Below are 23,366 nucleotides of genomic sequence, written 5' to 3'. Positions count from 1 at the left end.
ACCTGGTCTGTATGCCAGACCAGGTAAGGACAACAGATTCCCTAAAGGCCTTTAGTGAACCCTTAGGATTTTTATGACAATCACAATGGTTTCATGATTATTATTATATTGAATTTTTAATCATTTTTTATTGAATTCAAATTTCACCATAGTTCAGTGACAGTACCATTCGGCCTCTGCCTCCACAGATTCCCTCAACTTCTTTGTGGAGTGGTGCTGTACTATATAAATGTGAAGACTCCAAGTTTGATTCTTGGTCGCTGAACCAATTGGGCTCTGCTGGTGTGCGACAATTGACTAATGAAACCCTGGGGTTAGAGACGGGTCAAATTAGTCAGGATTCATACTCCTGTTTGTTATCCTGACAGAGAGCTCTGTGTGACAGATGAACACATGGACTGCAGGCAACAGTGGATCCCAATGCATCCCAAAATATTGGTGTCTTTACCAAAGGAAAGAAGAAAATAAAATGGGGTTGGGGGAGAAACAAGTGTTCAAAGGAAATTCAAGAGGAATGTCAGTATCTGAAGATGTTTCTGATTTTTGTCTATCAAAATATCATCCACAGACCTTATGCAAACTAAAATAATTACCCACTCGAGCTTCTAAACAAGGAACATGAAAGTGAATAGCTCTACAGAAGCACAACCCAAGAACCAAAATTGCACAAGTGTTTACCAGCAAAAAAGGAACTCGGGGCCCAACAGGATGGACCTCCCCATTTAAACAATGAAATATATTCCCAATGCAAGTTGAAAAATGACAGTATTGTGTGGCATCAAACCTAACCTTCTTCTTCCATGCATTCATTTAAGGTGATTGACTACGTATCTCTAAGAAAGGTTAGGAAATAGCTCCTTACAGATTAGTTGAGCCTATGAGACAAGATGTGCCTACTGTACTCTGAAATAAAGAAAATATTGCAAATACTCATCAGGTCTGGCAGCACCTAGGGAGAGAGAAACAGAGTTAATGTTTCAGGCCAATGACCTTTCATTAGAACTGAAATATTATCAATCTGAAATGTTAACTGGATTTCTTTCTTCACAGATGTTGCTAGACCTGCTGAGTATTTCTAGCATGTTCTATTTTCACTTTGTTGTTCTTACTGACTTACCTTCCCTCCATTCATCCCAGCAGTTTTTAGCCTCTTGAGTCCTAATGGTTTAGAATTCTCTCTCCAAAATTTTGCGACCAGGCCATATCTCTTTCCTCCTTTAATTATCTGCTTATCCTTTTTTTCCACAGGGATGAGCTTTACACTTAAGGTGCTATATGAATGCACGTTGTTATTACAGCTCATGATGTAGCAGCAATTCATGAAATATTCCTAAGCTTTATCTCAGGGATTTCTTGAAAGATTAGCTGGTAATGATGCAAGCTAATGTTCAATACAAGCACTATTGCCCTGTAGGACAGTCTCTGAGATTTGTCACACTTTGTTTTACCATTCACAACATTGAGAACTTGGAGCTGTGTTGAGTATAATGATATAAGGCAGTAAGAGATTGCTAAAGTAAGGAGGGATGAATGTATAGAGTGAGTTGTAAACAAGAACAAGAATTTTGGAATGGGTCTCTTTTTAGAAAACAATAGCAGGCCAATGGGCAAATGAATAGCAGATGGAGTTTAATTTAGATGCGAGGTGATGCATTTTGGTAGATCGAACCGGGGCAGGACTTACTCAGTTAATGATAGGGTGTAGGGGAGAGTTATAGAGCAAAGAGATGTAGGAGTACAAGTTCATAGCTCATTGAAAGTGGAGTCACAAATGGACGGGGTGGTGAAGAAGGCATTCGACATGCTTGGTTTCATTGGTTAGAACATTGAATACAGGAGTTGGGACGTCTTATTGAAGTTGTACAAGACATTAGTAAGACCACACTTGGAATACTGTGTACAGTTCTGGTCACCCTATTACAGAAAGGATATTATTAAACTAGAAAGAGTGCAATAAAGATTTACTAGGATACTACTGGAACTTGATGGTTTGAGTTATAAAGGAGAGGCTGGATAGACTTGGACTTTTTGCCCTGGAGCATAGGAGACTTAGGGGTGATCTTATAGAGGTCTATAAAATAATGAGGGGCATAGATAAGGTCAACATCTTTTCCCAATGGTAGGGGAGTCTAAAACTTGAGGGCATAGATTTAAGGTGAGACGGGAGAGATACAAAAGGGTCCAGAGAGGCATTTCTTTCACACAGGCGGTTGTGTATGTCTGGAATAAGCTGTCTGAGGTAATAGTAGAGATGGGTACAATTTTGTCTTTTAAAAAGCATTTAGACAGTTACGTGGGTAAAATTGGTACAGAGGGATATGAGCCAAATGTGGGCAATTGGGACTAGCTTAGTGGTAAAAATTGGGTGGCATGGACAAGTTGGGCTGAAGGCATGGTGTAAACTTCTATGGCTGTAATAACAACGATACAAATTTTTCACCAACCCCTCCGGTTCTGCACCCATGCCAGCCTGACAGTGCCCCATCTGTGAAAATAATAAAAATCTGTAATGCTGACAAGATAGATTTCACTGGATGATAGCTTCAAGACTCAATTAGTGTATTATAGTGGTCATCCAAAATCTAAAGTCTTGTGTGATCATAGGCCCAAGTTTTTAGTGCAACACTACATACTTAATTTCTTCCATCTTACGTTCTAAGTTTTATTTATGGGCTGAAAGCCAACAGAAGAACTCTTTTAATAGTCAGCACATTAAGAAGAAGTCTGAAACTCCATACCAATCATTGTTCTAGAATAAAATCATAGAGTTCCTACAGTGCAGAAAGAGGCAATTCAGTCTGCACCAAAAAGCATTCCAATCAGGCCCTCTCCTCCGTTCTATCCCCGTAACCCCACACATTTACTATGGCCATCCACCTAACCTACATATCTTTGGATACTAAGGGGCAATTTAGCATGGCCATTCCACCTAACATGCACATCCTTGGACTGTGGGAGGAAACCAGAGCACCCAGACGAAACCCACACGGACAGAAGGAGAACGTACAAACTCCACACAGAAGGTCACCCAAGGCCAGAATCAAACCTGGGACCCTGGCGCTGAGAGGCAGCAATGCTAGTCATCATGCTGCCCATTACTTAGAACTACGACTTAGAAGTTGTGATTCTAAGCCATTCTATGGACCATATTGACTTACCAAAAGTACTATTGGTCTTTCCATTTTTATTTCGTAGATTGTTTCAGGAATGAAAGGAAATGGGGGGAGGATATTTGTTTTCAGAACAATGCTGACTTCTGTCTGGTTTTCAAGCATTTCAAGTGATTCACTATGAATATTAAAGCCCATGTTGTTTGCAACTGGGATTTATCAGTAATTCTGGACTTTCAGAGTATAGAAAGAAGAAATCTACTGATATATGCCTTGGATAGCATTCTTGCAAGGACTTCTAGTGAACCAACTGTTGTCTAATGGGGGTTAGAAGTTGTAATACTCCAGGTGTAAATGGAATGCAGCAACAGAAAATATTTAGGGAACAGTACTGAGGCTTAAAGCTACTTTGTTGCAATGGTATTTTTTAATATAAACATAAAACCTCAGACACTCGCGTTATTAATGGAAGATTTACCTATGAAAGTAAGTATCTTTGTGGTTGATTGCAATAAAGCAATCTCCTGAGCACGATAGTCATTAATTTGCAGCAATCTCAGTCATTTATTGTGGTAATGCTCCAGAATTGACTGAAATTCCATAATTTCCTGGATCTTTGTATAGCTCCCAAATAAAATAAATTGATCATTTTTTCCAATGTATACAGAATGTGGGTGCCTCAAGTAATTGAACAAATAACAGTTTTTTATTATTGATCTCTCCCAAGGGAAAGAGTGGTCGCCTGACATTTGAGATGAAGGGGGTAACATTCCCTGTCAGCATCTGAATAGCAATGTTGCCCAAGATACAATCGTGCTACAAAAACTTCTAGATGTATAACCTCAAACTTCCAAATGGCCTGAAACATCAAAACAGGAGGTGAAAATAAAATTACAAAAGATTTAAGAATGCTTCTTTCCCTTAGGTTTTAATCACTACATTTCCAGAAAAGATGTCTCGGAAGCATCTCAGTGGCAACAAGCATTGGGGGACTTGAAGCAGAAGCAGCAACACTTGGTATATGTTTCTGGTGCCCATTTGATAATGCCTTTAAGTCTGACTAAAATCTGCAGAAGTGCACAAAATTGACTTCAATCAGTTCCAATAATTAAATGGATCTTCTTTCATAATACTTTACCTTAGGAGTAAGGCCTTTGTGGTAGCTGCTCTGGCACTCACTTACCTGACATTGTGAGTTAAAATCACATTGTCGTTGCATTTCTTTGCTATCCTTTTCATGTGCTGAAGCTACTTTCCGCACAGTTCTTAATGAGAATTGGAACCAGATCTGACCTGCTTACATAATCACACTTCAATGCAAAACACTTGAGCCATGTATAGTGACAATCAGCAGAAACAAAAGTTTCTGAGCATTTTGAATTGTATTTAAAATGTAAACCATGAGGTGACATTCCTCTTAGAATATATTTTACTTTATTGAATATTGAATCAAGGTAAACCTGGTAGAACTTGTTACTAGTGCATTTTAAAACTCACTGCAAAATGCTTTGAAATAAATTTGGAACAGTAAGGATAGAATTTTCATGCTGGCAAGTAAAAAAATGGGTGAACTTGGTGAGAGAGGAACATTTTTACAGAGTAGGAAAGGAAGTTCATGTAGGCCAAATCCCTATGTGGTGATACTGTTCATATCAAAATATTTCAAAATCCCGAATGATTTTCCTCATTGACAGTCTGGCCTCAACAATTTGGCTACTTGTGTACCCCTTGTATCATGAAGATGTAATGATGAAATGATAGTGTACTATGACTACACCATGCTCGATTGGTAGCCAATTAAAGGGCTGAAACCATTTCCCTATACTTCAGATTCAACTCATTTTTGTTAAATTCACAATACAAAGTCTATTGCCACTATGTTGCAACTTCAGCCACTCCTGTACTCTGTTTTAACATCCTGAGTTAACTTGCCTGAAAACAGTACCCAAGTAATTTGATTTATTATTGTCACATGTATGAGTATACAGTGAAAAGTATTGTTTCTTTCACGCTATACAGACAGAGTATACTGTTCATAGAGAAGATGCAGAAGTGACAAATTGAATGGGTAATTAGTTGTTAGCACATTTTGCCAGAATATATTCACCTGAGGCTTGACTCCTAGAAATCATAGAAACTCTACAGTACAGAAAGAGGCCATTCGACCCATCAAGTCTGCACCGACCACAATCCCACCCAGGCCCTACCCCCATATCCCTACATATTTTACCCACTAATCTACGCATCTCAGGATACTAAGGGGCAATTTTAGCATGGCCAATCAACCTAACCCGCACATCTTTGAACTGTGGGAGGAAACCCACGCAGACACGAGGAGAATGTGCAAACTCCACACAGACAGTGACCCAAGCCGGGAATCGAACCCAGGTCCCTGGAGCTATGAAGCAGCAGTGCTAACCACTGTGCTACCGTGCCGCCCCATCAAGATGGAACAGACATCTTTTAAAATCCCTTACTTCCAATCACTGAGACTGCGTTTCTTTACATAACGCGGGTGCTTAATTTACTGGGACAATTGCTCTATCTTTCGCATGTATCACGTATATTATTCCAATATGCGAAATAATAACCTCACCGGAGCAATCCATGTATTAGTAATGTCACTTATTAAAACATAAACGCTGGGTTTAAACCAAGGATGCACATTTCTGTAACTATAGTGGCCCCTTTCCAGTAACTGACACCACTAAGTCTGGCATTCTGGTGAAAAGTCACAGACCTCAAATGTTTCTCCCTCCATCGATGCTGTCAGACCTGCTGAGTATTTCCAACATTTCCTGATCTTATTTTAAATCTGTGAAATAAATTGAGCGAAACGAAACCGGTTGATACCTGAATCGGAGTATTTAATAAAAATCGCTGAGCCGCAATGGAGAAAATGGGACTTAATTAACATCAAGTGAGACAAATCTGGCCACCCAGAAAATAGTGGAATGAGAGGCAGGCGGGCACTTTTTCATGCTAAACTCTCGCCAACTGAGGTCATCGCCTGTGAACCGCTCCTCGGCATTCAAGGCCAATTCTTCACTGCATGCCACAGCGCCCGGAAGAAGAGAACCAGACCAGTGCTCGACCACCAGTCAATGAAGTTAACACTTCCCATGTGTTAATCTCTTTTGATTATAACGGCATAACATAGAACCGGGCCGCTTCAATACATTACAACACTGTTGTTACATTGTGTAAAAGAACACCGGAGACGAATCCCAAGCACAGGGTCTTTAATGTCGTTCTGAAGGAAACCATATAACTTTCACCTTCATCCCTCACCAATTATGTACCAGGCACAACTGTAGAACGAATATATTAGCAGCTTCATTTGCAACGTCTTCTGTTTTACTATTGTCCGTGAACTCGCTTCACGTTGACAGTAATGATGAGTGAAATATGTACCTATGGGCCCTAATTGGATGTACTAAAACATTGAACAACTGCAACTTTTAGTAAGACCGCGCATCCAATTAGGCTCCTAAAAGCATCTCCGCAGTGAGCCCAATCTTAGACATTCCAATACAAGATGCGTTGTTCTTGAAAGCAAGTTGGTTGCATGGCCCTCGCCTGGGTTTACTGATTGTGTATGCTTTCTGCATTGTACCTAATAAGCCCAAAAATGAAAAGAAACTGCTCATGCTGAAAATGTGAAATAAAACAGCAAATCTGGGTGATATGCGGGCAGCATCTGCAAAGTGAGAAGATGGGTTAATGATTTCCCATGTGTTAATCTGCCTTTTCTCTCTCTCTCTCTCTCCCTCTGTGTATTTCCAACATTCTCTATTTGTATTATTTTACATAGAAAAAGATTAGCATAAATGATTCACAACCTGTGGAAGGAATGGCGGGGCACAGTTCGTAATCATGCGTTTACGCTCCGAAATCACACATAAATACTCGCAAGAATCAGTCGGAAATTTCTGAATTATGTCCAACTCGCAGTGTATTTCCAAGACTAGCTGCCGTAGGACATCGCTTTGTGTCATTTATCCCATTTCATGTGGGATAAATAGCTTTAAATCACAGCAGCCGTTTGAAAACACGTTTATTGGAATTTACCAGATTAACTCATCTCTCCGATTCAAATTTCAAGTCTGAATTCCTTCAGCAATAAAGCATTATAAAGTTGCGGGAGGCTGTTTTCAAACCTGGTTGAATACCAGTGGTTTTGCATTAATTTACTACTAAGCTAATAAGTAGGTTTGGTTTTGTTATGCTAAGCTTTATTGCTTTCTTTTATCGGAGTAGTGTTTTCAGCAAAGCGTAGACAAGGCATTCTTTGATGAGGGAATTAGTGCTCCATTATTCCCCTATTATTCATAGCACACTAGAATATGTAAGTACCTGAGGGTGTAAAAGGAGAACAGAGTCTATTGCAAAGTGTTCGGCTTGTTTCTTTGTACAGCTGAGTATGAGATGATAAACCGCTTAATACACCGCACTAATTGGATGAGAGCAAAGAGATGGGAATTAGTGGATCCAAAGGAGATCGTGCTACCAGTTTCCAATGCAGCTTTCTTCCGTCTTTCTTTCACAACTTCTACAGCCCCAAAGGCGGCAGAACCTCCCCCCACCCAACCTCTCTAAAAGACTGTGTGTTTTGTATAGAATTCTGCGCGGTAGCCGGCTCTGGGTTAAATGGAACACGCATACTAGATATTTGACATTTCGATAGACTATATACTCCAAAGTTAACCTGGGGTTTCAAATATATTTATTATGTTTCGTCTAATGGTAAAGATAGAAAGATGCAAAACAAGACAACACTTAAATGCGTTTCACTAAACATACATTATTTATACATGAAACCATTAATTCATTCAATATATTATGTTAAACTTTATTATGTATTTTAAGAGATCTGCGCATATAAAATTAACTTGTATCTGAATCATATATTCCTTTCCACATTAACCAATACAATTTCTACATGTTTACATATATACAACAGTATTTCTACCTATATACATGCATGCAAATGTACACATGTTTATATAGACGACTTGTCAGCCTCCTTGAAATATCTCCAAATGTGAAAGCTGCTTTTTGGGAACAGATGGTGGGAAGCTTGGCAGTGAATGGGGGGGGGGGGGGCGGTGGAGTTGAATTTGTGTGATCGTGCTGAAAACTGGCTGCCGTGCAATGCTGTGTTAAAGAGTTACTGGAGGCTGAAGGCAGCACAAAAACGCCGGGGAGGTTTGCTTAAGGTTGGGGGTCACAGTCGCCGTGTTTTGTAGCAAGAATTCCCAGATATTAGGGCCAAATTGGGTTGCTATTCATTAATAATGTTCACAATAAGATTAAATCATTCTGGAAAATCTCATAAAACCCTCTAAATACGCTTCACTGCCTCCTTCGAACGAAATCATTCAACACTTGGGGAGGTTTAGATGAGGAGAAATTGGTTTCTTTGCTAATGCCTTTTTTTTCAAAGACACTCAGAGTTTGTCATGCGTGACATGTCAAATGTTTAATATAGACTTGATGGGAGTCATCGGCCGTTAACATGTGATATTTATGGTGAATATTTAGCGAAGAATGGCTGCTTTACCAGCTGCGAAACATGAAAGAATACTCTGAGATCTACATGTTTGCACCATCGCTGTGAGGTGGGATTAGTTGTAAAGCGAAGCCAGTGAGAGGGAGATGCTTTCATTCGGTCAGAAGAACTTTAATCCACCAGGTAATTTCACGCAATTTGATTTAGTACTATAGAATGGAGTCAGATGAGGAAAAGAAGTGACTTTAAAAAGCGTCAATTAAATGAAATCATGGTATGGGGTCCCGGTATGATATTAACCACTTTACCAGGATGTGTGTCCAATGGCAAGGACAAGATGGGCCGAATGGCCTCCTTCTGTACTGGAACTTTTGTATGTCACTGCAAATTGGCATTGGAAACTTGCTACCTGGTCAAAAACTGTTAATGAACTGCAAGTGTCCTAGCAGAGAGTCTCTCTCCTGAGCCACACCAGAGTTGACCACCGTCTGAGGAGACGGAACGAAGGCCGCCAGTAAAACATAGTTACAATAAGTCAGCCCTATAGTCCTGTAGGTGAGTACTCGATGTGATGGCGATATTTTGAATCGGTAACAGATTTCCAAGATCTGTAGCACCTCCGTCACAAACTTTGCTCGCGTTGCAATCTTTACAACCTATTCTCATTTTCCCTTTTTGCCAAACAAACGGTCTCTGATCTGTCCAGCATACTACTTATATCCCAAATAGGAACAAATATTGCGGAGATTCATTTATCGTCCCACTATTTAAGAAACTGCAGAAACTATTTGAACCAGAGGGGATTTAATTTAGCCATACCATCTGTGAATATTTGGGTTGGAAGTTTACTGTTAAAAACTATGCCGGGGCGAGAGGCAGTGATAAAATGACCGGATTGGCACAAAATTCAGAGATTGAATATTGCCAGTTCAACGTCCAATTATATAGCTCCATCTACTTCTATAAAGACTGTTAGCTTAATGATTCTTGGTGTCAACATCACGAGTTCCCGTGCCCTCATTCTGGTTATTTCAGGTGGAAATTCTATACTCTTGTATTTCAGCCCCATACACTCGAAAATCAAACTTTCGTAGTGGATTTAAACTTGCGTTAACTTGAACTAAGTGGTGAAGTGGAATTGTGATATCTAGAATATGATGTTAGCATGTTTTAAATATCCGGGCAATGTGTCCTTGCGATGTACCGTTTCTAATATTATTTGAATTAGCGTGGGGACCTTCTCTAGCCAGGAAGCAGATTCACTGTGTAAACGGAACCCATCTAATCATCCACATCAGTGATCCACTGCCAGCTAAACCCTCAGGGGAGCTCGCTGTGTCCGCTGTTAATTGGACAAGTCGTTCGATAGGCAACCAACGCGGAAGGCGGCAAAACGGAGGCACCGTCACCAAGGCACGTCGTGGCGAAATCGTTCAACATCAACGTTTAGTAACCTCGGTGACTCGTTATCACACATACAGAAAGATATAGAACCAACCCTGACAAGGCGGCAGCTAATGAAGTGTGTGTTTGTGTGGGGAGGGGGGGATTAATGTTACAATTTCCAGGAGATATTTAACATGAGATATCAAAGACGTATTCAAATATGGATATGGAAGTAGAACTCCTCCTCTTGACTTCAACCCAGTCCCACTGAGTAAGGTTCATGCGGTTTATGGGAAAGCATATTTATTGGTCGTGTCAACAACAACGTAAGAGAGGGGTGGCAGCCTTCTGGCAATGTTCATTAAAGCAATAGTGTTGGAGGAATGCGCTAAAAGGCTTTAAGTCATGTTAACCCAATGTAGGGATTACTTGTTGCGAAAGTGCCAGTGTTCCCCTCAATTGTCCCAAATCGGAATCTGGGTCCAAAAGAACACTGAGTTCTATTTGAATGTTATGTTGTTATCATAGCTGTTTCTCCCTCTAAATTGACAAGAGAGATGTTTTAATTGCGTGGCAATGTTGTGCTTATTAACTATCACACTTTTAAATTAGCCAGCACATACAGCGTGGATTTGTGAATGAATGAATGAAACTAACTAGCCTTGAAACGGAATGGCTGGCGGGAAACACTTTCCTGCTGTAGAGCCTGTGTGTCACCAATACCGTCAGACAGCAAGCTGCCAGAGCCCGGGCACACACACTAAACCGGGCGGCTCAGAAATTCTTTCTCATCTCATTACGTCTATACTGGGCGGAAACAAAATTGGCACTTGGCGGAGAGTTACTTCAAGTTGTGATTTTGCGTTGACAGCATTGTACTGGTAAACCGTGAGGTTGTCTGCGGTGGGTAAACGTTCAACAATATTCTAAGCACCCGGGATGCAGAAGAAGCCGCTTTCTCCGATTAGCTTGTTAAGCAGAACATTTTATTTCAGAGTGTCTTCACTCTTCTAGCCCATGTCAAGAAGTTACAACAGTACATGTAATATAGCAAGTTGCTTTTTATAAGGTTTTCGAAACCTCTATAGTTAATAAGTTAAATAAAATGTTTCTCCATAAATAATTATTCTACGAACCTAATACATCCACAACACTATAAGAACGATCTGGTAATTCTAGAGAATGAACTTTCACAACACGCTGAGTGCAAATTTTCAATGTTTTTTAAAAAAAAATGTACAATTATTTTCCTTGGAAATTCTGAAGAACGACCATTATTATACAGAAATCAATCACAGTTTAGTGACATAAGCAGTCCACTCGGATTGGCAGTATTTTGTCCCTTTGGTTTAGTAGCGAACCGCTGGTTGGCTACACTCACGTGTATATATATTTATATATATATATAAATCCAGACGTAACCAACGTGTTTATGCCCATGTGTGCTGTACAACCGGTCCGCCGCACAAAGTGTACCTTACTCAGAAACAGTATCCCTTATATCGGGCCACCAAGACTGGAATTAGGAAACTATCATATCTACATCCGTGTGTTTTGAATACATTTCATCCTTTGTTTTTTTTTTCTCTTGCAGAACTGCCCTGATTAGATCCAACCCTAGTGTATTAAAGAAAGTTTCTCTCTGTGATCACCTCAGGTATATTCTTTATCAGGCTCGATTACTACAACTACCTACCTCCCCACCCCTCCCTCAGAAAGATGAAAGGTGTAGCAACATCAGAAATCTTACATGTAGACAGTGTCATTGTTCTTTTGTTTTGTTCTGATTTTTTCTCTAAGTGCGGCCTGTTGATGTGATGAAAGGGATACTGACTCTATCTATGGGCATGCACAGTCTGAGAACCCACGCGGAGTAACTGGTCCTCGCTCTCTCTGAATTTGGTCTTGACCAGCAACCTGTGTGGAGGAGCTCCTTGGTGCGTGTTCAGCACACTTCCTTGCCGGTGGAGGGTGCGGGGAGGATGTTGAGCTGTGTGAGTTGGGCGGCATGTTCCTTGGCTTTGAGTCTGAGTGCTGCGATACTGGACGCTCGTCTGTCTGCTGCTGCTACCACGGGGTCTGAGAGGGCGCCGGCCTGCACCCCCCCTTCTACCCCCGGGGCCGACTGTCTCAGCAGGGCAGGGCCAGAGGCGCCTGTCAGCGGAGCTACTGTCGAGAAGAGCCTGCAACAGACAAGGATTTTCCACATTACAATACGGGAAAGCGTTTTGAAAATCATGACTGGTCAGCTGGCTTGGTGACGGCTGGGAAATAGAAAGGCTGCATTGTCCAGGGGGAATATTGGCTTGCGCGATGCGTCAAGTAGCACAGAACTCACATCTTATCAGACTTGCACATTACAGGGTCTGACTATATCACTAATTATAATGTAGGAGAAAGCAGGATTTGGTTATAAATGTGGCAGATAATTTGTCTCAAATGTATCAGCTCATCGCTTGTAAGCTTTGGGTGAAATGAAGTTGGGCTATTTGCTAAGATTAATATTACAGGGATTGTGAATCACAATTGCACAGCAGAATTGCAACTACATTTTCGTGTTGTCTGAATTCCGGGAGTCAAGGTTGACAATCCGTCACAGTCCCAGCTCGACTTAAACGTTCTAGCTGCTAGATTGTAATAACCTTGGGCTTCAATGTAATTTACATCTCATTGCTACAGTAGCAACGACTCATTCCGGAGACAGAATTCAATGATTCCGATCATCCAGCTCCGTTTCTCTCTCCACAGATGCTGCCAGACCTGCTGAGCATTTCCAGCAAGTTTTCTTTCTATTTCCAGATTTCCAGCATCGCAGTATTAAGAGTTTAGGTAACTGTTTCTTCTCTTCTAGGGGTGCCCAAGTGCAATGATATCCATATGGAACTGTGTATTTAGCACAGCACCAGTGTGTCAGCACATGCTTGCATGTACCGAACCATCTTTCAGCCAGGCCACTGAAATGCTAGTGAACTGGCTGGCGTATCACAACTTTGGACCACACACTTCCTTAACTGATCACAAGTTGTTGTTGGGTTACTCTACGAATCAGTTAACAGCAACCAAGACCTCACCCATAAGGATTACGGAGGGAGCAATACACTGTGAAATGAGTCTAGCTTCTGCCTATGTAAATATACTGATATTGATTTCTCGTACTTGTGAGTGTTAAAAGGTACGCTTCATGTTCGTTCCCCCCGAAAGCGCACCAACCAATCATCTTGCCTTGTCCTGCTAGATGTTACAAAGGGGGAATTTTTGAATAGCTTATGTCACATTCTTCCACCTTGACCGAAATAATTAGTATTTATATTTCATATCTAAATGTTGTATTAAAACTAGATGAGGTACTTCAAGAATGAATCATTAAAAAGGCCTATTTAAAAAAAAACATGCAGAAATTGTCAAGTTACTTTGGTGATCATACCATCGTCAGCCCCTTCCCTTCAAACTTGTGTTTATTGTGACTTCCCTCAACTAGTGTACTTGGACATTGGACTTGGATGGGTAAAATATCGACGTATTTGGCTCATTACAGCTCTCCAGCATGGCAAAGGGCTTGGGGGTGATGAGGCTCCACAAGGCTTGGAATGAGGCAATACTATATGATTGTAAGCACAGACAATCAATCAAACATGTCAGTATGATTTGAGGTCCGCCATGTTTCTGCTGCAGCCAATGGGGTTTGGTGTGTCTCAATGCTGCAGTCACTAGGCTGATGTAGGACATTTTCAGAAGACTTGTGCAGCTCACCCTACCTGCTGGCGACGAGCTGCTGTTCACTTAGTAGAAGCTTAAACAAAGGTTTGCCCAACTCTGTGAACTGGAGGGCAGAAAGGAATTGGTAGAATCTCACTGAAGTTGTGTTGATTGCATGCCCCCGTGGGTGGGGAAGGGAATTGCCCCCCCCCCTTAACTCTTCTGTGGCAATTTGATAATCCAATACTCAAGCTAGCCAGGTCCACTGCTGACCATTGCTAAATGTTAATGATCCAACAACCGAACTTGCTTATTAACAACATCTTCAGGAGTTGACCTGTCACAATGGGTTGGGATTGTTTCCACTGGGATACTAGTAAGTAATATTGGAGTAAACTCCCATGCATTATAGGGTTGCCGAAGACTACTTTTCCTAAATTCTTTGGCTTGAAGTGAGAGAAAGGAGCCCTGAAGTGTAGAGAATGTTCACTCCATATTGGGCCTGAAAAGCTTAACCATGGTGATGGGTTTCTAAGCATGCCAGATTCCTAGCTGACCAAAAAAGTGACATTTGAGACTCCCAAATGATACGGTGTGGAATGGTGCTGCACCTGAGCAGTTGGCACGGGAGTATGGTGCAAGGTAGATTACATACACTAGAACTCTTATTGGAATAAACCGTGCAAACATTACTTATATGTCATGTTATGTAAGTGGTGGAATATTGGAAATCTTGGGTTGGTGTGCATAGCTATGAAATCACATTCCTCTTCATTCTCTACATTCCCCTGTCCCATACAAGCTACAGCGGAGTTGTGTGGGATTCCAAATGATTCGGCTGACACTAAATTATGCCACACTTTCCAAACACATATCACGTAGATTTCACCTTGACATTGCCAAATAATTTTCAGGTCAGGGTAAGCGACCAAATGGCAAACCTTGGAAGATAAAGAAAACATACGCAGTTGGAATGATGGAGTTGCTAAATCGCCTTGCTTCGTTCCCCCCCGCCCCCAACCCCCTGGTCAGTCTATTGTTATCCTTTGCCACTTTCAGTTTCACTTTGCAGAAATTACCAGCGAATAAACATTCCAGATTTCTGCATTTTGCTAGATCCGATCTAAGTGAACAACTCATTCAAAAGCCAGATGCAATGCCCATTAAGGTGGGTGACCAAAGTCACAATCTAAATGCTGTCTTGCACTGACCATGGATGAAGAAAAAAAACATTATAATGTTTTACAGCTGAAGTTGCGAGAAAGAGAATGTTGCTTGCAAATGTCGTGATGCCGAAGATTCTGTTCAAAGCCTGTCCTTAACTGTGCTAACTAACACACACAACCTGCACAGCAGCAGTGGGTTTGCAATAAAAATGTGGTCTGGTCCGGTCTATTCCTAACCTCCAGAGATACTGGCACATGAGGAATTCTCTGATTCTATGAGTTAGACGGCACTCCATGTGCCAGGGACTCGGCTGGAGTTCTGCACGCATTCCCTCGCACAGGTAGATCCGGGGCTCACAATACCACTCGCGGCTTCCTCGCCGCAGCCCTTGTCCCAGCATCGTACTTACTTTATTTTGGATATTTGAAAATGGGGCTTGACTTCTCTCTCTCTCTCTCGCATACATGGCTCGCAGTAGTTTGAGTAATTTCAGTGTTTTGTTATGAAATATTGATTATGTTGTTTAGTAAGCGATTGTTTAATGTGCTGTTTTGAGTGCTGGAGTTGCTATTAAATATGCAGCGGATTTGGAAGAATATTGGTCTATCGCGGGATTTGTTACATTTCATGTGAGATTAGTCATGACACTGATTGCTATGTTTTCCTATTATCTTACTGACTTTAAACATTTTAGGAGATGTTGCGGTTGCTATTCTAAAAAAAAAGTTTACCATTGACTCATTTTGAGATGAGCCTATTCTGTTTACTGTCGCATGTTCTTCCCCAATTGAGTTTTAGCTGCTGGATTGTGAAGGAATTGTGTTTTGTTTCTCTCTCTCTTGTTCACTGTGCCTGATGACTGAATGATTCTGGTTCACTTGTAACTTCTTGTTCTTGTGGCTGCTGCTGCTGCTGTTCCAGGAGCAGGATGGGGTGGGGGAGTGGTGGTGGGCGGGAGGGGCTTTACTTGAAGGCTCTTACCTGCCGAAGTGCGGAGTGATGAAAGGATGTCTGAACATGGCCGCTCCCAGGAAGGTGCCGAGGCCTAACGGGGCCCCGCTGGGGGGGAGAGCAGCGGTGCCTGGTGGAGGCGGGAGGCCGGGGAAGGCGGCAGCTGCGGCTGCTGCGGCGGCGGCGGCGGCTGACCAGGCGGACTCGAGGCTCGGGTGGTGCCCGAAGGGGCTGCCGTCCAGGTAATGTCCCAGCGGGTGCGCCGCTCCCAGGGGGCTGGCGAAGGGCAGGCCGCCCGGGTGGCTCTGAGCTCCGGCTTTCTCTCGCTTTCGCCATTTGGCTCTGCGGTTCTGAAACCAAACCTGCGAAAAAATAAACAGATCATATTAAGTTCAACAATTTGAAACAACTGAAAATAAAAGTACAGAGAACAGAGAACAGCAAATGTGAAATCACTTTGAGGTTACATCCAACAACACAAATGACACTGAAGTATCACCTTGCACACAAAATCATTCTAAAATTGAAGTCCAGCTCTGATTATAACGAAATACACTTTAAAACCCTTCCCTCCTTTAAAACTCGCGATTTCAGTACTGGCCTTTCATATAGAAATGTAACTAAAAGTGTATTAACATTCTGGAAGAATTAGATACATTTCTATGTAGCGTGAGGCGCAGATTCATTTTACACACTTGGAAAATAAATGCTCTTTTTGATTCGAACGGCAACCCACATTACTTGTACAGATTCCTGACTTTTCCCACAGAAATATCGAATACATTATGCAAACAAAAAGTGATGCGATCAAATATTGGATTAGAAAAAAAAGGAAGACATCAAACATCCCCGACGAGTTCTGATGTGTCCGGACAACATGAGACTGCCGATTTTAGTAATCCAGTTGCCGGAGTAAAAAGGAAACCGATTTTTTTTTTATATTCACAGTTTATCTCGTGATTATTAAATTGGCCTTAATTAATACATCGATTGTACTTAAACAAAGCGAAGTGAAATAAAACATGAAAATAACGCGGCACAATTAATTTTACTAGAATGTCTCCTAAGTTTTATTGAGTCCAAACGAGCTTTTGTAAAGAAGGAGAAGGGGGGGAGAAAAAGTTATTTAACTTTCCCACGACTGCCTGAGCGGAAAATAATCATTCCTGGCTGCCTGTCACATCGGGTATTTGACAATAGAACAATGTGTCAACAGAACGAGGGAGAATCTCATCATTAGCTCCTCTAATGCAAGAAGCTGTTGTGTATTAAATGAGCCATATGGAATTTATTAGGTCTTATCAGCGCTCGATTGTAACTGTAAAGTGATTTACTCGGCATTTACCTCCCAACATATGTTTTATGTTCCCTGTGCTCGCAATAAGGCACCAATCATGATGTTTATCGTCGCTTTGGTTATGAGAGCTTCGAGAGAAAATGCACTGTGGTGTGGGCCCTATCAACTTTAACAGCACTCCACTTCTGCCCCCCTTTCATCACATTCTCTGAAAGCGAAGGAAATTAAATCCTATGCTACTGTTTTAATGCTTTCGGTTGCCGCGGTGCAAAAGCATTCCCATTATTCATATTTGCGCAGTCACATCTGTAGAAAGTTTGACATAGATCAATATATTGTACCTGGCACAATCAGACAGGGCCAGGGTTGCATAGCCGGGACTGTCTGCCCGCACACTTCTCGACAATTATTAAGAAGGTCGGTATGAATTAATATAACGAGAAAAAAATAAGCCTACAACTTGATACGGAAACATCTAAGTAAACACATGTAACCAGTGGTGGAAGAACTAGCTTGGGAGCCATCTATCCGCACATAATAGTTGCAACTTACTTGTACTCGTGCTTCTGTTAAATCTAGTCGCATCGCTAGTTCCTCCCTGCACAAAACACAGAAAGAGGTGAAAATACAGTTAATACTCTACCGTGGATCGCAGTAGGTTTTTTTTGGAAAGCTAATATAGATATCAGCCGCGGGAAATATGGAGCTTTCTAAATGAGGATTAGACCCCACCTATTTACGGGCGCTCTTCAATCTTTCCTGTTTACATGGGGCCATCAAATAGGTTAGACCAAGTATGCAAACATCAAACAAGTCCAGCAGCTCACCCCCGACATTGCCGAAAATATAAGAATTGCTAAAACCAGCAGAATGTGTCATTATTTGATACAGGAAAAATCCATTTTCAATATCGATCGGAAACGGTTTTTAAATCTGGAAAGTGTACTGCATTGTTAATTTACTGAAAGGGACCAAAACTATGACATATGTTAATGATTGTCTTTCCCACTCTCGTCCATAGCTCACCTGCTAACATAAAATACCGTTTTAAAAGAAAATATTATGCCACACTGTTCCACTTTTACCGTGTCCTGGTGTGGCTTTGAACACAATTCGGTACACATCCGTTTACTTACAGTCACTGAACGGAATGTGGTGTCAGCAGATTTAGAAAGCTGATGTGCACACTGACTTTTGGGAGATGACAGTTTCACACACCGCAATTCTCCCCCAATGAGAAAGATCAAAGGGCTAATCTTTTGAAATCTATGGGATGAAGGCACTGCTGGACTGTCGGCTGGGCAGCGCTGTGTGGCGAGCGCCAAGTGTTGATGTGGACGGTCATTGCTTTGATAATGGGGACACGGGCGAGTGGGGGAGTGGAGAAAGTTATCGAGCCTCCCGGTGGATCGTGTGCCTGGTGTCCTTGTCGTTTGTCCATTTCGAAAAGGGCTTACGGAAAACGCCAGAGCAGCGAGTTAGAAACAATGAGGGACTGGGTGCTGTACCAATTACCTTTCCATCTGGAGTTTTTTTTCTGAGTTTAGTTGGAGTAGTTTAATTTGATACATACCTGGTGAAGACATCTGGGTAGTGTGTTTTCTGGAAAGCTCTCTCCAGTTCCTCCAGCTGGTAGCTGGTGAATGTAGTCCTATATCGCCGCTGTTTTCTTTTGAGCATGCCTTCTTCTGAGTCACTGCCGGCTGATAAACACAGGCTGTCCTCCCCATCTTTCACATCCACATCCGTCTGGGCCTCCTCTACAAGCTTAGAGGACAGGTCATCTCCAACCTCCTCTTTGGCGTCCCCCTCGAACGACTTGTCGATGGGCTCCGCCGAGCCTAACTCTGGGGACTGGGATAAGCTCGGCGCGCTCTCCCCCTGCGTTCTGCCCAGGCTGAAGTTTTCTTTGTAGGATTTACTGCGGCTGATGCTGACTTGAGGAGCTTGGCTGATCTTCAGGTCGGCGTTTCGGAATGGCTCGGAGGATCTGTCTCTTTCCAATTTCTCGTTGCCAATCTCGTTAAATCCCCGGGCGTCCAGGATTTTACCGCCCAGACCGTACAGTCTTCGGAGTTTCGGAGGGAGGTGGAGTTCAGAGTCAAAAGACATGTTTTCCTTGGGCGATCCTGTGGATATAAAAAAAAGCACAAGAATTCACACATCAGCCAGTTGGAGGGAAATTCTCAAATAAAATCACCCACTCACAAAGACTATTTACTCACTGGTTGTACTTTTCATTGAGTGAAATTCTACATAGTACAGGTAGCAATGAGCAGACTGTACGGGAACAGGCTGACACTGCCAGATTTACCCACCAGGAAAATTCTTAAACAAGAGCGGAATGTTGACAGAGACTTTCGCAAGTGCTGCACTTGCTGTCGTTTCAGAGGTAGCAAATAGTTTATATATAAAAACACTGTCTTAATTCAGAAGGGAGAGCAGATTACCAGAGCAGGCCGCGCGAATCGGCAGCAGCGGGACAGCAGGATAACTTCCTATCCTGTCTGCAGGATAATAAAGAAGCAACTGGCCCGTTCATTTTGGGAGATTGGCCTGTGTTGTTTGGCAGGGACACTTGGTTCACGCAATGATGGCAGTTCAAATACCCTGCATAGATGTACACTGGAGTAACTCACACAAACTCTGCAGAGAGCCGCATCACTCATCCCAGTTATCAGTTACAGAAGCAGTTATGGTGGAATATTCTCATTTAAAATTGCGAGTATCCCTGATGCCGGCAGAATTTAAACCATTTATCCCCATTTGCAGCTTTTGTTAAGTCATTTTTATATGCCTCTTTATCAGATAGAAGGGAGATTGAAAATTGACCGCCCTGCGCCATTTGCATTCTGTTAGAAACATTCTCAACTTCAATCTACTTTTTGAAAAAAAGCTTATTTTCGCTGAATCAATCAACCGTTAGTTTTATTTAAAATCAAACGATTAAAAAAAAAAATCCCACAGATCTCCCAAATGTTTAACGCAAGTGCTATTCAGAATACGCATCAGTTGGCATGTCAATAATAGCTGGAAGGAGAGAAGGCTGAAAGTTAGAATACGAGATTCCTTTTCCCAGCAATTTTCAGGGGAAAAGGCGCCATTGGATATCGGTGTGTTTATCGACAGCATACTTGCAAAGTAACCAATCGCAAACACGCCATCTCGATCAATCATTTACAATGAAATAACATCAAACAATTGTTCTACAGGAATCGATAACATATTCGACATTTACTGCACGCGTTAGGCATCCCCAGTCTGAACCAGAAAGTATCCCCACTCTTGCAAAATCACCGAATTGTTTGAGACATATTTTAAACAATGCTGGGCAGAGTTGCAAACCAGACACCGATGCTTTGCACACTGGAGTTGTAGGGTCAACACTTCCGTCTCTTGGTAGACAAGTGCCAAAATGTGTGGAGGTTTTGTTTTGCTTAAAAGTACACTGGGTGTTCGGTCCTATAATCCAGTGAAGTTTTCCACCCTGCCCCTTGGGGGAAAAAAAAGACTCTTTACCTTCACTGGCTGCGTCCGGCTCATTCCTGGCGGTGAGAAGCGGCAATGCTTGGGCTCCAATACATCGGATCTTGCAGGGGCTCCTCCTGCCCAGAATACTGTCGATGCAGTAAGAGGAGAGCAAAGTTGGAGATTTACTTTTGCACTCGGATCTGTCGCAAATCTCCTCCTTGTATTGAGTTGTCATGGTTGGAGCCTGAGTTGTGGCTTGCCGGCGGCTGCGATCCCCCCACTTGTACAGCAATCGCTCTTGCTCTGATCGAGGCCACTAATGACATTTGTATTGGCCTGTAATTGCTTTCCTCTCGATTCTCCAATACACGTGCTGAAACCCCTGTGATTGGCTCAGGGAGGTCTGGGGAGCCTCTCTTTTTTTTCACATTTCACCGACACGAAGTTTGGGCGAACAGGAAAACGCGATCTGGAGTCTGAAGGAATGAACCTCGCTCAAGAGATGGGATCCTCTCTCTCTCTCCCTCTCTGGAGAGAGATAGTGGGTTGTATAAAACGCTGTCCTAGCTCCCGGGCGGTGAGGCTGAACAGATGATGGGATGCAGCACGTAGCTCTCACAGGGTTCACCGGCTTTTCAATACTTCACTTTTGAAAAGTTGTGGTGTGTACCTTTGATTCCTATGGTAAGGAACGATACTCCGGAAACATCAATTAGATTAAGATCTTGTAGCCCAGGGTACGTTTCATATATATATATATACATGCATTCTAATAATCCGTTCCACTTTCTGCATCTTAACATTTATGAATTGTAATTTAAAGGGAGGTGCTGGTGTAATTTGGCTTCAGTGAGAGCTGGCACCAATATGATAAAAGGGATGTATTTCTGAATCTAATCTTGAACTAACGAATCATAACTCAAACGCCAATTGTGATCCATCATTTAAATATTGCTAATGAAGGAGCTGTAATTTGGGCCAATCCTGTTTAAAGTTTATATCATGTTGGTGTGAAGCGATATTTCCCCCTCTGTTGTCACAATGTCCAGGCCATTTTAATAGTGACATTTAGAAGGATTTCCGTCTGAATTCCACCCCCCCCCCCCCCCCGGTCCACACAGCCCAGCATGCCAAACAATCCGCAACAGGACTTTGTAACTACCCATCAAATTAAAGGATAGATTAACTTGTAACGTGATATATTAAACGTTCGTACTCGCGGCTAAATGTGTTTTACAATAATACAGATTGTCGTGAATTCCCCCCCCCCCCCCTAAAGATATGGATCTCGTCAGTGGAGGTGATATACCCTGTCAGGAATGTGATCTGGAGTGCACAGTTGATCAATGTTGGGGGTTATAATCATTCCATAAACTGATCCTGTAAAATGTCTTGATCAGAAATAGTAAGTTAGATGGAACAAGCACATTGCTCTGTGCTCGGAAGTCCATTCGGCTATTCGGTACAATCATTCACTTGATTATATTGCGTTTATCTTCATCGACTTGCTCCATGTAAATGGCGTATTGCAGATATTTTTTTTGCAGCGGAGAACTTCATGTTGTATGTATAATATGACTTCAGGACTGAAACGGCGCATTGCGCGACTTCCTGGGGGCAAAAGCCTGAAACGTTTTTGTTTTTTTCCAGCGCAGATCTCAATTTAATTACACAGTGGAAACAAGCAGCTCACTACACATCAACATTCTCGTCCCAAACAGCGTGCGCTTAAAGTTCCCTTCTCATTTGGGGCTTGTCCCTTTCGTGTCATTAAATGCCGTCAATTTGCAAAAAGAAACCCCTCAAAAATGCATGCAACTTTTGGAAACTAATATAGCTGCAAATAAATATCCCTGAACTCGGATTTCTCACTCGATTCTGGGCAGTTGCAGTTTGAGGCAAGCTCATCCGAAATGTGAGAGAGGTGGGAAATGGCACGGTCATCACTGAGAGAGGGAAAGCAAGACTGTGAAAAGGTATCTCTCCCTATCTCCCCGCACACGCTATTTAGCAGACAGCGGGTCCGCAAAACACATCAACAGCGGTGGGGTGAGGAAAAACTGCAATCTAGAAAATGCCTTGTAGGGTAGCTTCGCTTAACATTTACACATTTCCCAACGCCTGTGGGAGCTAAATCGCCAACATAAAAAGAAGGAAAATGTTATCATTAAAGGCAAATCTCAGCAAAACATTGTACCTTTCTCACAAAGGCGAGATACGTAGATTCTTATTTATTCAACTATTTTCAGAACTATTTAAAACGAAAACAACTCTGGAAATATTTGACTATTTAATTGTGGTACTAAGGATGTAAAGTGAACTGCTTTTGACCACAAGGATGAGGGGCTGCTTTTCTGGAACAAAATAACACGTAGAAAACAGAAACATTTTCACGTTCAGCTGTGGGGATGCAAATACAGAATAACTGGCAGCAAGGAAGCGAGGACATCTATCACTACCTGAAACAAATGCCACAAGGCTTTAGTATATGAACAGATTTCTTTCTCATTCTGTTTGTTGGACGAGGCTGTCTTTAAATTAGAGAGAGAGAGAGAGAGACCTGCGCTCGATCGGGACACGAGGAGAATGTGTGTTAGTTAACCCCACACACTGGAGCGGGCTGGGTGTCAACCCGCGAGCCCGGTCCCGGCAGATCCTATATTCCAATGAGTGCAACACTGTGAAGAAGGTTTAATATTCGTTTATTTGCAGGGGCGAGGGAGAGTTGAATATGCACACGGATTTGCCCGAGAAGTGGGAACATGATGCTGGCTCT

General features: G+C 42.2%; 1 protein-coding gene across 1 annotated transcript; it reads right to left on the bottom strand.

Annotated features, from left to right (window-relative positions):
* Positions 1–11,485: 11,485 nt before the first annotated feature.
* arxa (aristaless related homeobox a) lies at positions 11,486–20,825 on the bottom strand. The gene is made up of 5 exons (XM_078231992.1): positions 20,639–20,825; positions 18,693–19,248; positions 17,672–17,717; positions 15,853–16,184; positions 11,486–12,191 (listed from the first exon to the last, which is right to left on the bottom strand). The coding sequence occupies exons 1-5, from the start codon at positions 20,823–20,825 to the stop codon at positions 11,954–11,956; spliced, it is 1,359 nt and encodes a 452-aa protein (XP_078088118.1). The 3' UTR covers positions 11,486–11,953.
* Between the last annotated feature and the right edge of the window lie 2,541 nt (positions 20,826–23,366).

The sequence above is a fragment of the Mustelus asterias genome, chromosome 17, assembly GCF_964213995.1.
Source record: "Mustelus asterias chromosome 17, sMusAst1.hap1.1, whole genome shotgun sequence".
Lineage (NCBI taxonomy): Eukaryota > Metazoa > Chordata > Chondrichthyes > Carcharhiniformes > Triakidae > Mustelus > Mustelus asterias.
This window is presented reverse-complemented; position numbering and strand designations above follow the sequence as displayed.

What these genes read in the sequence shown, in the direction of transcription:
- arxa (XM_078231992.1), bottom strand. Translation starts at nt 20,825, where the DNA reads ATGACAACTCAATACAAGGAGGAGATTTGCGACAGATCCGAGTGCAAA. An exon ending in TAACAGAAGCACGAGTACAA is followed by an intron (nt 16,185 to 17,671) that starts GTAAGTTGCAAC and finishes ATTTTTTCGCAG; the next exon opens with GTTTGGTTTCAGAACCGCAG. An exon ending in ATCACTCCGCACTTCGGCAG is followed by an intron (nt 12,192 to 15,852) that starts GTAAGAGCCTTC and finishes TGTCTGTTGCAG; the next exon opens with GCTCTTCTCGACAGTAGCTC.